General features: G+C 39.2%; 1 protein-coding gene across 1 annotated transcript in view; it reads left to right on the top strand.

The window, feature by feature from the left end:
* Positions 1–6,082: 6,082 nt before the first annotated feature.
* Positions 6,083–12,735, top strand: part of LOC122101567 (24-hydroxycholesterol 7-alpha-hydroxylase) — a 37,136-nt gene continuing 30,483 nt past the window's right edge. The window contains exons 1-4 of the mRNA XM_042671929.1: positions 6,083–6,154; positions 8,616–8,765; positions 9,919–10,012; positions 12,511–12,615. Coding sequence (XP_042527863.1) covers positions 8,638–8,765; positions 9,919–10,012; positions 12,511–12,615 — 327 coding nt within the window. The 5' untranslated portion in view covers positions 6,083–6,154; positions 8,616–8,637. The remainder of the gene's footprint in view (positions 6,155–8,615; positions 8,766–9,918; positions 10,013–12,510; positions 12,616–12,735) is intronic.

A 12,735-nucleotide genomic window follows, 5' to 3' on the forward strand; every position in this document is an offset into this window, starting at 1 on the left:
AGCCGAGCTGGGCCGAGCGCCGCTCCAGTTCGTGGAGCGCGCGCGAGCGCAGGTAGGGGCGGCGCGGGGCGGGGGCCGGGGATCGCGTCCGGAGGGCCACGCGAGCCGACTCCACGCCGCGGCCGCCGCGCCTGCCTCGCTCCTCCCGCCAGCTTCCCACGGCAGCGCTGCTTTGCGGTCGTGGGATTCTCAGTGTCTACATATACCTATTATATCTATATTATATCCATCTGTTATATCTATATTATATATGTCTATCATATATCTATTATATATATCCATTACATATATCTATGTTTATTATATATCTATTATATATGTCTAATATATCTATTATATATACCTACTATCTATTGTATCTGTTATATATGTCTTATATCTTTTATTTCTATTAGATATCTTATATCTATTATATCTACTACATATATCTATTATATCCATTACATATATCTATGATGTCTATTATATATCTATTATATATGTGTATTATATATCTATTCTATTATATATCTATTATTTCTATTATAGATATCTATTATATTTATATCTATTATATATCTAGTATATATCTAGTGTATGTATTATATACCTATTACCTATTATATCTATTATATATGTCTATTATATCTTTTATTTCTATCTATTGTATATCTTATATCCATTATATCTATTATATATCTATTATGTCTATTACATATATCTATTATATCTATATTATATCCATCTGTTATATCTATATTATATCCATCTATTATTTCTAGTATATTTGTCTATTATATATTATATATATATCTATCATATCCATTACTTATATCTATTATGTCTATTATATATCTAGTATATCTATTATAATGTCTATTATATATCTATTATATCTTTTATTTCTATTATATATATATCTATTATCTATTATATCTATTATATATTTATTTTATCTGTTCTATTATATATCTATTATTTCTATTACATATATCTATTATATTTATATCTATTATATGTCTAGTATATATCTAGTATATTATATCTGTTATATGTCTATTATATATATATAATTATATATATTATATCTATCATACCTATCTATTATATATATATAGTCTTTTCTTTTGCAACTATTTATTGAGATGAAGTGGTTACAAATGTTTCTCAACATGGTGGCATCGTTCTTCATCAAAGTCACCAACGCATTTTCACCTCCCCAGGGACAGTCGACATCAGCTTCCATCTGCAAAGTGGATGCACTCCACGAACTTTCACCAGACTCTTCCTTCCTCTCCAGGTGGTGAGGGGGTGCATTTCTTCCCTTTGGCTTGGTGTCAGCTGCTCCCTCTTTCTCTCTCATTCCCTCCCTCCCATTGCCACCTCCTTGAGTTGCTCAGTTCATTTTCCTCAAATGTCCACTGCAGCTGATGGGCCCCTGTGCTGCATTTTTTCACCCCTTCTCCTCCCCCCACCCCCATCTTCCCTCAGATGTGCAAGTGTACACACCATATCTGAGGTAAGGACTACAGAGTCATCTGCAAATGACACATTAAGAAGAGGTCCCTTGTTGCCTTGTCTCTGGGGTTCTTTTCAGTCTGTCTATTGTTTTATGCACACATGAAGAAGGGACTTGGGTGTAACAAATCTGGTGTTACTCTCGAAAGACCGACCTCTTCTGGTTTCACTGCATATGGGTTAAACGTCTACATATTAACTCATTGTTAGGAATACATGGAAAGACAGACGTTTAGTAAGATTTTAATTTCTGAGAAATGAGTAATACATATTCAGTTGGAGCCAACTGCAGGATTTTAGAGAAATTCTCGCAGATTCCATCTTGACTTATTTAGGGATTTTTTTTTTGATTGTTATAGATGATACCTCTCTCCCCCCCCCCACCCCACATTATACCCTCAAGAGTGTAGAAATCGTTGTAACATTTTTTTTTGTCCTTAAAGCATCTTTCAATAAAGGTCATCATTTTAGAGAACCCTTTTAACTCTTTAGCTTTTGTTCAGTTATGAGTAAGGGTTAGCCACCAAGATTTGGATGCTTTAATAAATTTGTGTGATGTTATCATCATCATCATTATATGTCATATTTCAGTATGTTCTATGCTGATCTCTCTCTCCATGTAGGTTCTTATCTGGTTACATATCTAGTAGTCTTAAAAGCATTGTTGACTATTTTCTTGCAAAATCTCTGATCCCAATTTGGTTAGGAAAAAAAAGTGGAGAACCCTAATGAGAACTCAGATGAAAGCGAGAGCAACTGAGAATCTCTCTCGAGAAATAAAATGTTGTGGAATTCACAGGTGTGTTATTTTGGTTGTCTCTATGCACTTACAAATGTGCACCACAAAGGTGGAATGATACTGTCACAGCTCTTTGAGTGCTCCTAACGTTGACACGTAACGTGAGTAATTTCCCCATGCCATTAAGTATTTTTCTGAACCTCATTTTTAATGGCTATGCTTCATCATATGAGGGTTCTGTTGCTTTTGTACGTGATAAAAATTATGCTGTTGAGCAAAGAGTTAAATATCTTTTTTTTTTTCTGACACTCCAGCTCATTGTTTGATGTTTTGAGTGCTAAGAATGTTTGGACTTCCCTCTACCACTACCCTGGATAGGATTCTAAGAAAGGATGAGCAGGCCCTAACTTTGGTATCAGGGCAATATCTAAAACCACAGGAGTGCTTCAAGCCTCAGGCAGTAATGACCACACCAAGCTAGGCTTCACACTAGGCTAGTTTTCTCTGTAAACACACACACACACACACACAGAAAGAGAGAGAGAGAGAGAGAGTGTTAGGAAGAGAGGGGAGAAGGTGGAGGGAGGGGGGAGGGAGAGACAGAGACAGAGAGCACTGCAAGTCTCCTTTTGGCTTTAACTCAAGGTCTAGCTCTGTAGCCCAGATTGGTCTCCTTCAGTCTTCTGTCTCAGTCTTGAGTGCTGGGATTACCAATGGAAACCACTACACTTGATCCCCAGTCTGCTTTTTTTTTTTTTTGTCGGCCGTGGGGTTTGAACTCTGGGCCTGAGCTGTCCCTCAGCTCTTCAGCTCAAGGCGAGCCTTCTACCACTTGAGCTACAGCGCCACTTCCGGTTTCCTGGTGGTTTATTGGAGATAGGAGTCTCACGGTCTCTCCTGCCCGGGCTGGCTTTGAACCGTGATCCTCAGATCTCAGCCTCCTGAGTAGCTAGGATTACAGGCATGAGCCACCAGCGCCCGGCTCCCAGTCTGCTTTCTTGAGCCAGTTTTAGAGAAGCATAGGACAAGGGGCAGCATGTTCTCAGTGAGTCCTGTTTGTGTAGGTCATAATTTCATTTCTCTGGAGGTAATCTTTGAAGACTCTCTAGTCCTTAAAGATTTGGATGGGAGAATCAGTCTACTTTTTCAACAGTAGTTACAACAGATTGTATCTAGCAGCCTCGATTGAGGGGTGGCTCATAAATGGCAGCCGGACAAGACTGCATATGGCATAGGAAATGTTCAAGGAACGACTTCCAAATCTCCATTGTGAGCACCGCTTCTAGTGTCTTCTGCCCTTGGAGAAGGCAAGAAAGAGAACACTTTGATGACTGCAAAAATCTTCCCTTCATAAGTTTCATCTTTGAATGGGTTATGCATTGATAGCATTTTTCAAAATTCTGTGTTTTGTGCCTGTTCTGGGGCTTGAACTCAGGGTCTTGTGATCAGGCCTGGCTGTTTTGGCTCAAGGTTAGCATTTTTACTGATATGGTGGAGGACATAAAGATGGACTACCATATTTGACTTGAGTTATGTAAAATGGATAATGAATGATTTTTTAAGATATAAATGTAAGTGTGCTGTGGATAAGACTTCCCTGGTAACTCATTACTTTAGCTAGTAACTGCAATTGTAACTCTGTAACTCCCTAACTCTGCCACTCTGTAACTCTGCTTCTGCTGTTTTCTGAGCAATGGGAGCCCTAACCCAGCGGGCCATCACCACCCTTTTTTCTATTCTCCTGCTTCCCACAAGCAAAACCTTGGCCAGAAATTTAAACTTAAGGTGTGCATTTCTTGTAACAATCATTGGCTAAAACCAACACTCAGCCTCCCCCTTTCCCTGCCCTAGCCCCAAGTGTTTAAAAGCTGATGTGGGCTGGCACTCTGGGCCGTTTCCTGGGATCCCAACTCCAGGTGCGGTTCTGGCGCATCAGCACTTTTCGCTCAATAAAATCTTTTACATTTTCACAGAGGACTGAGTGGTCTCACTGCCCCTCCCCACTACATTACCACTTGAGCCACAGCTCCATGTGGTTCATTGGAAATAAGAGACTCAAAAGTCTTTCCTGTGCAGGCTGGCTTTGAACTGGGGTTCTCAGATCTCAGGACTCCTGAGCAGCTAGGATTACAGGCATGAGCCATCTAGTACCTAGCAATTTTAAAATTTTGAAGATAAAAATGCTACAGTGAAAAATTCCCCTGACCTCGTTCTCCCTTCTACTAGACCAGCAGCACTTGGTTAGGAATGGGACCCGGTGCAGTGGTCCACTAGCACTCTAATTCCTGTCGTATTTATAGTTTCTTTAACCTTATGCCATCAAGTGCAGCTCTAGATCTTATTTCTCATCATTTATAAGCAAAATGCATCCCACTATTCACATTGTTCTTTGGCTTTGTGTGTGTGTGTGTGTGTGTGTGTGTGTGTGCGCTCATCTTGGGGCTTGAATCACAGTTTTTTGGTCAAATGTTATTTAACATCTTTGCAAAACAATCTGTTATAGAACTCCTAATTCCTTTTCTAAAAGATGCCATGGTTTCTACTTCTTTAAAGCACAAAGCTTTGAAATCTCTAGCCTTCTGACTTCAGAATTTGTCGGTAAGAGATAAGAGATAAGTAATTAACTAAAATTATGTATGATTATCTACAATTCAATGAAAGTATTTTGAACCAGTGTTTGATATTGCACTAAACTAAGCCTGGAGTCGTGGCTCTTTCCTCTAATACAAGCTATGCAGAAGCTGACATCTGGAGGATCATAGTTTAAGGTCAAGGTAGGCAGAAAAGTTCTGTAGACTTTATCTCCAATGTGACCAGCAAAAAGCAGAAGTGGAGGTATGGCTCAAGTGGTAGAGCACCAACTTAGGAGGCTCAAGGCCATTAGTTCAAACTCCAGTATTAGAGGAAGTGAAAGAGAGAGAGAGAGAGAGGGAAGGAGGGGGGAGGGAAGAAAGAAGGAAGGAAGAAAGGGAGGGTGGTAGGGAAGGAGGGAGAGGGGGAAGGGAAGAAGGAAGGGAGGGAAGAAAGGAGGGGGGGAAGGAAGGGAGGAAGGGAGGGAAGGAAGGAAAACTTAAGAAAGAAAATCTTGCTAAACCAAATTAAAAATTGTTGGAGATAATAGATTATTCCTCCAAAAAGGTCATAGATCTTCTGACCTAGCCCTAGAATATGTCTATAGGTTACAGGGAATGATCTAAGAGAGAAGGAAAATTAATGATAGCAGAGAAAGAAGGCCCCTGCTATAATTATTCTTTCATTCTCCCTCCCTCTTCCCCCTCTCCCCTCCATACTGGTACGGGTGGCTTGAACTCAGAGCCTGGGCATTGTTCCTGAGCTCTTTTGCTCAAAGCTAGTGCTTTACCTCTTGAATCACAGCTCCACTTCCAGCATTTTTTGCTTACTTGGAGATAAAAGTCTCAGGGACTTTTCCTGCCTGACTGGCTTCAAACCATGATCTTCAGATCTCAGTCTCCTTGATTGATAGGATTATAGGTGTGAGCCACCAGTGCCCAGCAATGATTATTTCTTAATAATTATTTTATACTGTAAGAAGGGATGATGTGAGTAAATAACAGCTGTATTTTAATAGATACATTAGGATAGAATAAATTAGAATTTATGGGTGAAAGCAATAAAAATTTCTAATGATTACCAGATATAATAATTTTTATCTTGGCTATAACTTTGGCATTGATATTCTTGGGAAAAAATTCTTAAATATAACCTATGGTTTAGAAATATTTTTTAATGTAGTAACCTGGGTTTATGTATTTTTTTTTCAGTGTGGACCAGTGTTCACTGTCTTTGCAATGGGAACCCGAATGACTTTTGTTACTGAAGAAGAGGGAATTAATGTCTTCCTAAACTCCAAACATGTAAACTTTGAACTAGCAGTACAAAAACACGTCTATTGTACAGGTAACAATAACTTTTCAGATAGTTCTTGGAAGTTCAACCAGTAGAATCCAAAAGTGGCTCTAGGTAAAATTCACATCCTGATTATTTCAATTCTTGAGGTAGAACTAGTACGAGAAAATAGTTCATAAAGTCTTGATCATTGAAAACCAAATTATTAGTAGCCTAACAATTCAGATTTCATTTGGACATTTGACAGAATAAGTGGTCCCATTTTGATTTCTTTTTTTTTTCTTTTAAAAAACTTAGGAATCTATAACAAAACTCTGTTTTGTAGCAGTGTATACTATGTTGAATTATATGTGTCACCCTTCTTCCTGAAAATAGAATTCCTTTGCTTACTTAGCTAATTATTACAGCCTTTATTGACATATCCTCTGCCCCCCCCCCCCCCCCCCAGCCTGTAAGGTGACGACCTTCTTACAAATTCTCCATCTAAGTCAGAGGCCGCTGGATTGTCCAGGAGCCAGCTTCCCTTGCCCAGAGCTTCACTTCTTCCCAGGCTACAAACACAAGTCTCTATTATTTATAAATTTGTTAACATGCCATTTTTATTGGGTGCAGTTTTTAAAAAAGAATAATAAAGAAATAACTAAATGAAATTTCAAAACAAAACTTGAAATCCCTGTGCGTCAATGCATGGCTCAGGTGCTGCACAGAAGATGTCAGCCAGCCCTGTCTTATTGTCATTTGTGTTCATCTCGTTTTGTGATCAGCTGACTATTTTACTGCAGTAACTTTTGTCAAACTCATCCCTTAAAACCAATTGCTAGACTTTTACTGTCTCACAGTGAGGGTTGAGTCCTTGTCTACTTTGATTTGCAAGGGATTATTTTATGTACCAAAAGGACCTTGATTAACAGTCTCTACTGACCAAACGATAGACATATTGACTGTATATTTCAAGAAATTGTTTCATATTTTGAAAACAATTTTCTCTATTTACAGCATCAGTTCCAAAGAATATCTTTTTCACCCTGCATGAAAAATTATATATTACAATGAAAGGGAAAATGGGCCCATTCAACATACATCAGTTTACTGGGAAGCTGATAGATGAATTACATGAGCAACTCGGAAATTTAGGCTCTCATGGGACTATGGACCTCAACAACTTAGTAAGGTAAATAGGGAAACAGATGCTTTAGTATGATTTCATCTTGAAGTTTTCAATTAAAAAAAGAAGAAATTTGAACCAGTCTGCTAGGTTTCAAAAATGAATTGGTGGATAATTTTCTGCCTATCTAGGCTATTAAGAGAGTAGTAGACAAACACAGTCACAGCTCAATGTACATCTGTAAAAATGGGATCGGTACCTTGGGGGGGATGGAAGGGGTTGGGAGAGATGGAGGAGAGTAATGGAAGTGGTGACATGGATGAAGACATGCATTATACTCGTGGAGACATGTTTTATTGCAGCTCCTTGGCCATTCTCCATATCAACTTATTTCTAATAATTGTCATACATCTGCCATTCAATGGAATTTGTGACTATTAGGATTGAATGACATAGAGGACAGAGGAGAAAGAGGAGAGGACAGAGTCATTAAGTAGGTGACAGGTGCTCAGGAGATGTTTGTGAGACTTAAGGCAGCTATGAAGGGAAGTTCCAAGAGATAGGAGAGATGGAGAAGAGCCAAAGAAGGAGTTGGTTATTCTCAGGAGATTTCTGGAAGAGTTAATGGCTGGCCATGGGAGCCATGAGGGAAATTATCTATGTACATAAAGAGATTTGGGAAATTGAATTTCTTGAAGTGCTTTGCCGCCACAGAGTAATCCTGAGACACTACAGACAATTTGACAATCACGACTCAACAGAGAATGACCGAACATTTTATTAGAGGTCTGGGGAAGGTGATGCAAAACAAAAATACCAACTGAACTTAAAATTTTACTAAAGCATGCCTAGTATCTGCAATAAAGTAAAGCAAATGTCTGGACAGATAAGAAAATCTTCCGGAGATGCTAAAGGAATGCTAAACGTTTGTGACAATCAACTATCTTTAATATTGTTGTTCTAAATATGCCACATTTTATTTACACACAGTAAAAATTATTAATGGTCTTCTTTCAGTCTCCAGTAATTTAGATGTGTGGGAGCCTTTGAGCACTTAGGAAGTGCGGTAGTCAATATGGACTCAGTTCTGTATTTACTTTTTGCTCCCAAAGACACGGGAGTCTCAGAGGTGTTACTATTTTCCTAAGAAATACTTATGAATTATTCCCTGAAGAGTTTAATATGCTTGCTTCAAAGGGACTTTAATCTTCAGATAAATAAGAGCACCATTTCAGTTATCCCCTTATTGTATCTTGACCATAGCAGATATTGAAATTCTTTATCGAAAGCATGTGTCATGCACCGTCTGCTCCTGGCACATCACTGTTAAATACCGCCCTCTTTTGCATCTATCTTGTGCCTTTGTGACCAGTGGGTTTGACTAATGGTGTGTGTCTCTCTTTGCAGGGATCTCCTTTACCCAGCCACAATGAATACGGTCTTTAATAAAGGTTTGATTCCCACAGACAAAGGAGAACTCCAAGAATTCTACCAGCATTTTGAAACATATGATGAAGGCTTTGAGTATGGATCCCAGTTGCCAGAATGGCTCCTGAGGTAGAGTTGTTTTCTATAGTTGATTCTTTGATGATGCTTTCTCTGGGCAACTTGGTCACCCTCTCGTCCTTTTAAAGTGGAATAACAGTAGTTAATGAGGAGAGAAGCTATTTCTATGACCTGCATTTCCTTTTTCTTTTCCTTTTTGATGGGGCTTGGGGTAGGGGGTGAAAGTTTTACTATGCAGTCCAGGCTGGCTTTGAATTTGCTACCTTTCCACTTCAACTTCTGAACGTTAGACATGTATCACTACACCTAGTTCTGTGACATCTTTGTTTTATTGAGGGATGTGTACAAATTGATGGAGAAACACGAACATCTTCCTTTTTCCTTTTTTGGTGAGCAAATACAGAGAGAAAGAAAGGGGAGAGGAGGTGAGGGAAAAGAAGAGGATGGGGAGGGGAGAGAGGAGACAAGAGGAAAGGAAAAGAAAGAACGAGAAAGGGTAGAAGAGAGAGGGGAGGAGAAGAGGGGAGGGAAGAGGGGAAGAGGAACAGGAGGAGAGGAGAGGAGAGGGGAGGGAAGAGGAGAGAGACTAGATGAAGATTTAGGGCTATAATCATATTGATGTAGCTTGGATCTCTGCTAAATCACGTGTGACCACTCGTAGCCACATCCTCTTTGAGGAGAAACAAGGTGTGGTCAGTCGTATTTCTTTCTCTAGGTCCTGAAACAAGGGCATAATCCCCTTGATGAGGACATCCCCTCTACTACCCCTCCCATCATCCTGACATCTCCATGAAGCCCCCCCCCTCACCCCCATACTATCACCTTAGGGACTAGGGATTTCAACACTGGAATTTGGAGAAACACAGATACTTAGGCCTTCTATACAGTGGCAACTGGCTTAACCCAGCAGTTGGTCCCTGTGATGGCTTTTCTGCCTCAGTTACTCGAAACAGCCCACAGTGAAAGCAGTGATTTTTAAAATTCAATGTCAACTAAATGGAAATTCAAACACTGACTTGTAAAAAATGTTTGTTTTATTTCTCCTCGTCCTCATGGACTAATAATTCAGAAGGCAGACCTCTTATGGAAATTCTACCTGAAAATGAAGAAATGCTGTAATTCCAGAATCACTTTTCAGTACCATGGTTTGTTACTCCTAACAGGGTTTAAATTAATATCTACACATATGTTTTTTTGCATGCAGAAACTGGTCAAAATCCAAGAAGTGGCTTCTTGAAGTCCTGGAGAAAAATATTACACACATAAAAGCATACAAGTCTGAAAAAGACAATTCTGTGGCAAGTATCCCTTAGCTTCTTCTGCTAAAATATGTGTGATGAAGATAGTAACCAAGTTCAGTTACTGGAAACATTTTTTTACTACAATGCATGTATTTATTGGATGCTGTTTTTTTTGTCAAATGCTGATGGTTTGCATGGTAGATGAGGGCCAGGCTTTTGTTATGCATGCTTTAGAGATAGACATTTTGTTTCGCTTCGTTTTCCTAAGGGTGATAGTTCTTGAAAAAATAGCATTTCTTTTTTTTTTTTAATTATTTTTGATTGCAAAGGTTATGTACGGAAGTTTTACAGTTACATAGTAAGGAAATGAGTACAATTCTTGTCAAACAGTGCCCCTCCCTCATTTTCTCCTGCTTTCCCTTCCTCCACAACTGCCCCCCCCCCCAGTTATAAAATTCATTTCCAACACAGTGTCTTGTGAGTATTGCTTTGAATTGGTTTACCTTGTCCTTGGTCTCACCATTTCAGATTCCCCTTCCCATCCCCAAATCAGATAAACATATACAAGACAAAGGGTACTGAAATAAAAATAGTGACAACAGGGAGTAAACCAAAGGAAAAATAAATAAAAAAGAAATAACTGTATACAGTACACTTAAAAAAAGAACCTCTTGTTTCCATGTCTTGTAATTCATTTTGATTAACATCATTTTATAAGGCCATATGTACATAGCTATTGTGATTCTGTGCTAGAACTATCCTAGACACATACTAGTTATTACAAATGAGGGAGACCATGTGACCTATGTTTCTTTGGGTCTGGCTTAGTTCACGTAAGAAGATTTTTTCCAAACAGTTCTTAAAATGTGATCTGCATGAGAGCACACACACACACACACACACACGCACGCACACACACGCACACGCACACGCGCATGCGCAAACATATATACACACATACCACAAAAAGTAAATAGCCAAAGCAATCCTTGAGCAAAAACATCAGAGCTGAAAGTATTACAATACCTGACTTCAGATTACATTTCAGAGCCATAATAACAAAAACAGCACTATGTATGTTGGTATGGTAGGAAAACTGGATATCCACATGTGGAAGCCTGAAGCTTGATCCCTTCCTCTCACCTTATTAAAAAATAAATTCAAAATAGAGCAAAAACTTCCATGGAAGAACTGAAACTTTGAAACTACTTGAGGAAAATGTAGAAGAAACACTTCAAGGTATAAGTAATAGGCAATGACTTTCTGACTAGAATTCTGATAGCATAGGAAATAAGAGAAAGAATTTACAAATGGGGTGACATCAAATTAAAAAGCCACTGCAGAGCAAAAACAATCATTACCAGAGTGAAGAGACAGCCTAATGCTTGATAGGAGATGTACTCATTACCTTGCTCATGTAACTGTAACCCTTCTATACAGTATTTTTACAATAAAAAACATTAAAAGAAAAAGAATGGGAAACAATCTCTGCTGGCTGTTCAGCTGACAAGGGATTAATATCAAGCATATATTAAACAAAAAAGCAATTAAAAACAAAGAGAAATAACCCAGTCCATATATGGACAATGAAACAAACAGTTTCAAATGAAGGAATATATAAATGTCCAGTATGTTCAACATCTTCATGCATAAAGGAAATGCAACTCAAAATATGTTCCCATTCCAAGCCAGGTATCAGTGGGCTCCTTCCTGTAATCCTAGCAACTCAGGAGGCTAAGATCTGATGATTGAGGTTCAAAGCCAGCCCAGACAGGAAAGTCTAAAAGACTAGGACCGATGAACCACCAAAAGTGGGAAGTGTTGTTGTGGGCTCAAGTGGTAGAATACTAGCCTTGCATGAAAAAGCTAAGGGATAGTGCCCAGGCCCCAAGTTCATACACATACACACACACACACACACACACACACACTACATTCACATTCCATTGTACCTTAGTCACTCTTGATGGCTAAAGAATAACACAAAAAAAAATGTTAGTGAGAATGTGGAAAAATGGTACATTTATCTACTATTTATGGGAAAGTAAACAGTACAGCCACTCTGGAAATCAGTATAGAGGTTCCTTACAAGACTAAAAGTGGAGCTACCATATGATCCTGGTCTTCTGCTCCTGGTCTCAACATCTGTCAGCCCCATGGATCTTCCAGGGCTGACTAGGCCAGGGCCCCGCCCTCTCTCCTGGTTCGTGTGCATTTCCCAAGAGCCTGGCACGAAGTCAAGGCGTACTAGGTCAAAGTAGACAACCTTTCTCAATGGTGTGGGTGTGTGAGTAGCTTCCCTTCCCCCCTAGGACTGCCAAACAAGCTCTCAAGTGTAGAGATCCTTTAGCATGCTTCAAATGACAAGCCCAGGGAGTGGCAGAAATAGAATCGTGCATTCTGTCCTCGTTTTGGTAGTATTGGAGTATGAAATTTGGGTCTTGCACTTACAAGGATATCTTCTGAAGTGAAGAAAAAATGTGTGTTCTCTTATTTATGAATATCAATCTTTGTCACATGGCCGTAGCTTGACAATATTTATTCCCTTTAAACAGACGATAATGCAGGCTGTACAGGATGTTATAGAAATGGAAAAAAGTGAACTAATTCCTAACTATGCGCTCTTAATGCTGTGGGCCTCTCTCTCTAACGCTGTTCCCGTAAGTACATGATGAAGTTCGGGCTGTGTGTCTCTAATGTACTTGTGTTGCTTCTCTTTTCTTCTCACTCCCCCCTTTTCTCCACTTCTTACACTTCTTATGGGGAAGAAAAAGAATTAA

The sequence above is a fragment of the Dipodomys spectabilis genome, unplaced genomic scaffold (genome assembly GCF_019054845.1).
Source record: "Dipodomys spectabilis isolate Male_0828 unplaced genomic scaffold, ASM1905484v1 ptg000669l, whole genome shotgun sequence".
Taxonomy (NCBI): Eukaryota; Metazoa; Chordata; class Mammalia; order Rodentia; family Heteromyidae; genus Dipodomys; species Dipodomys spectabilis.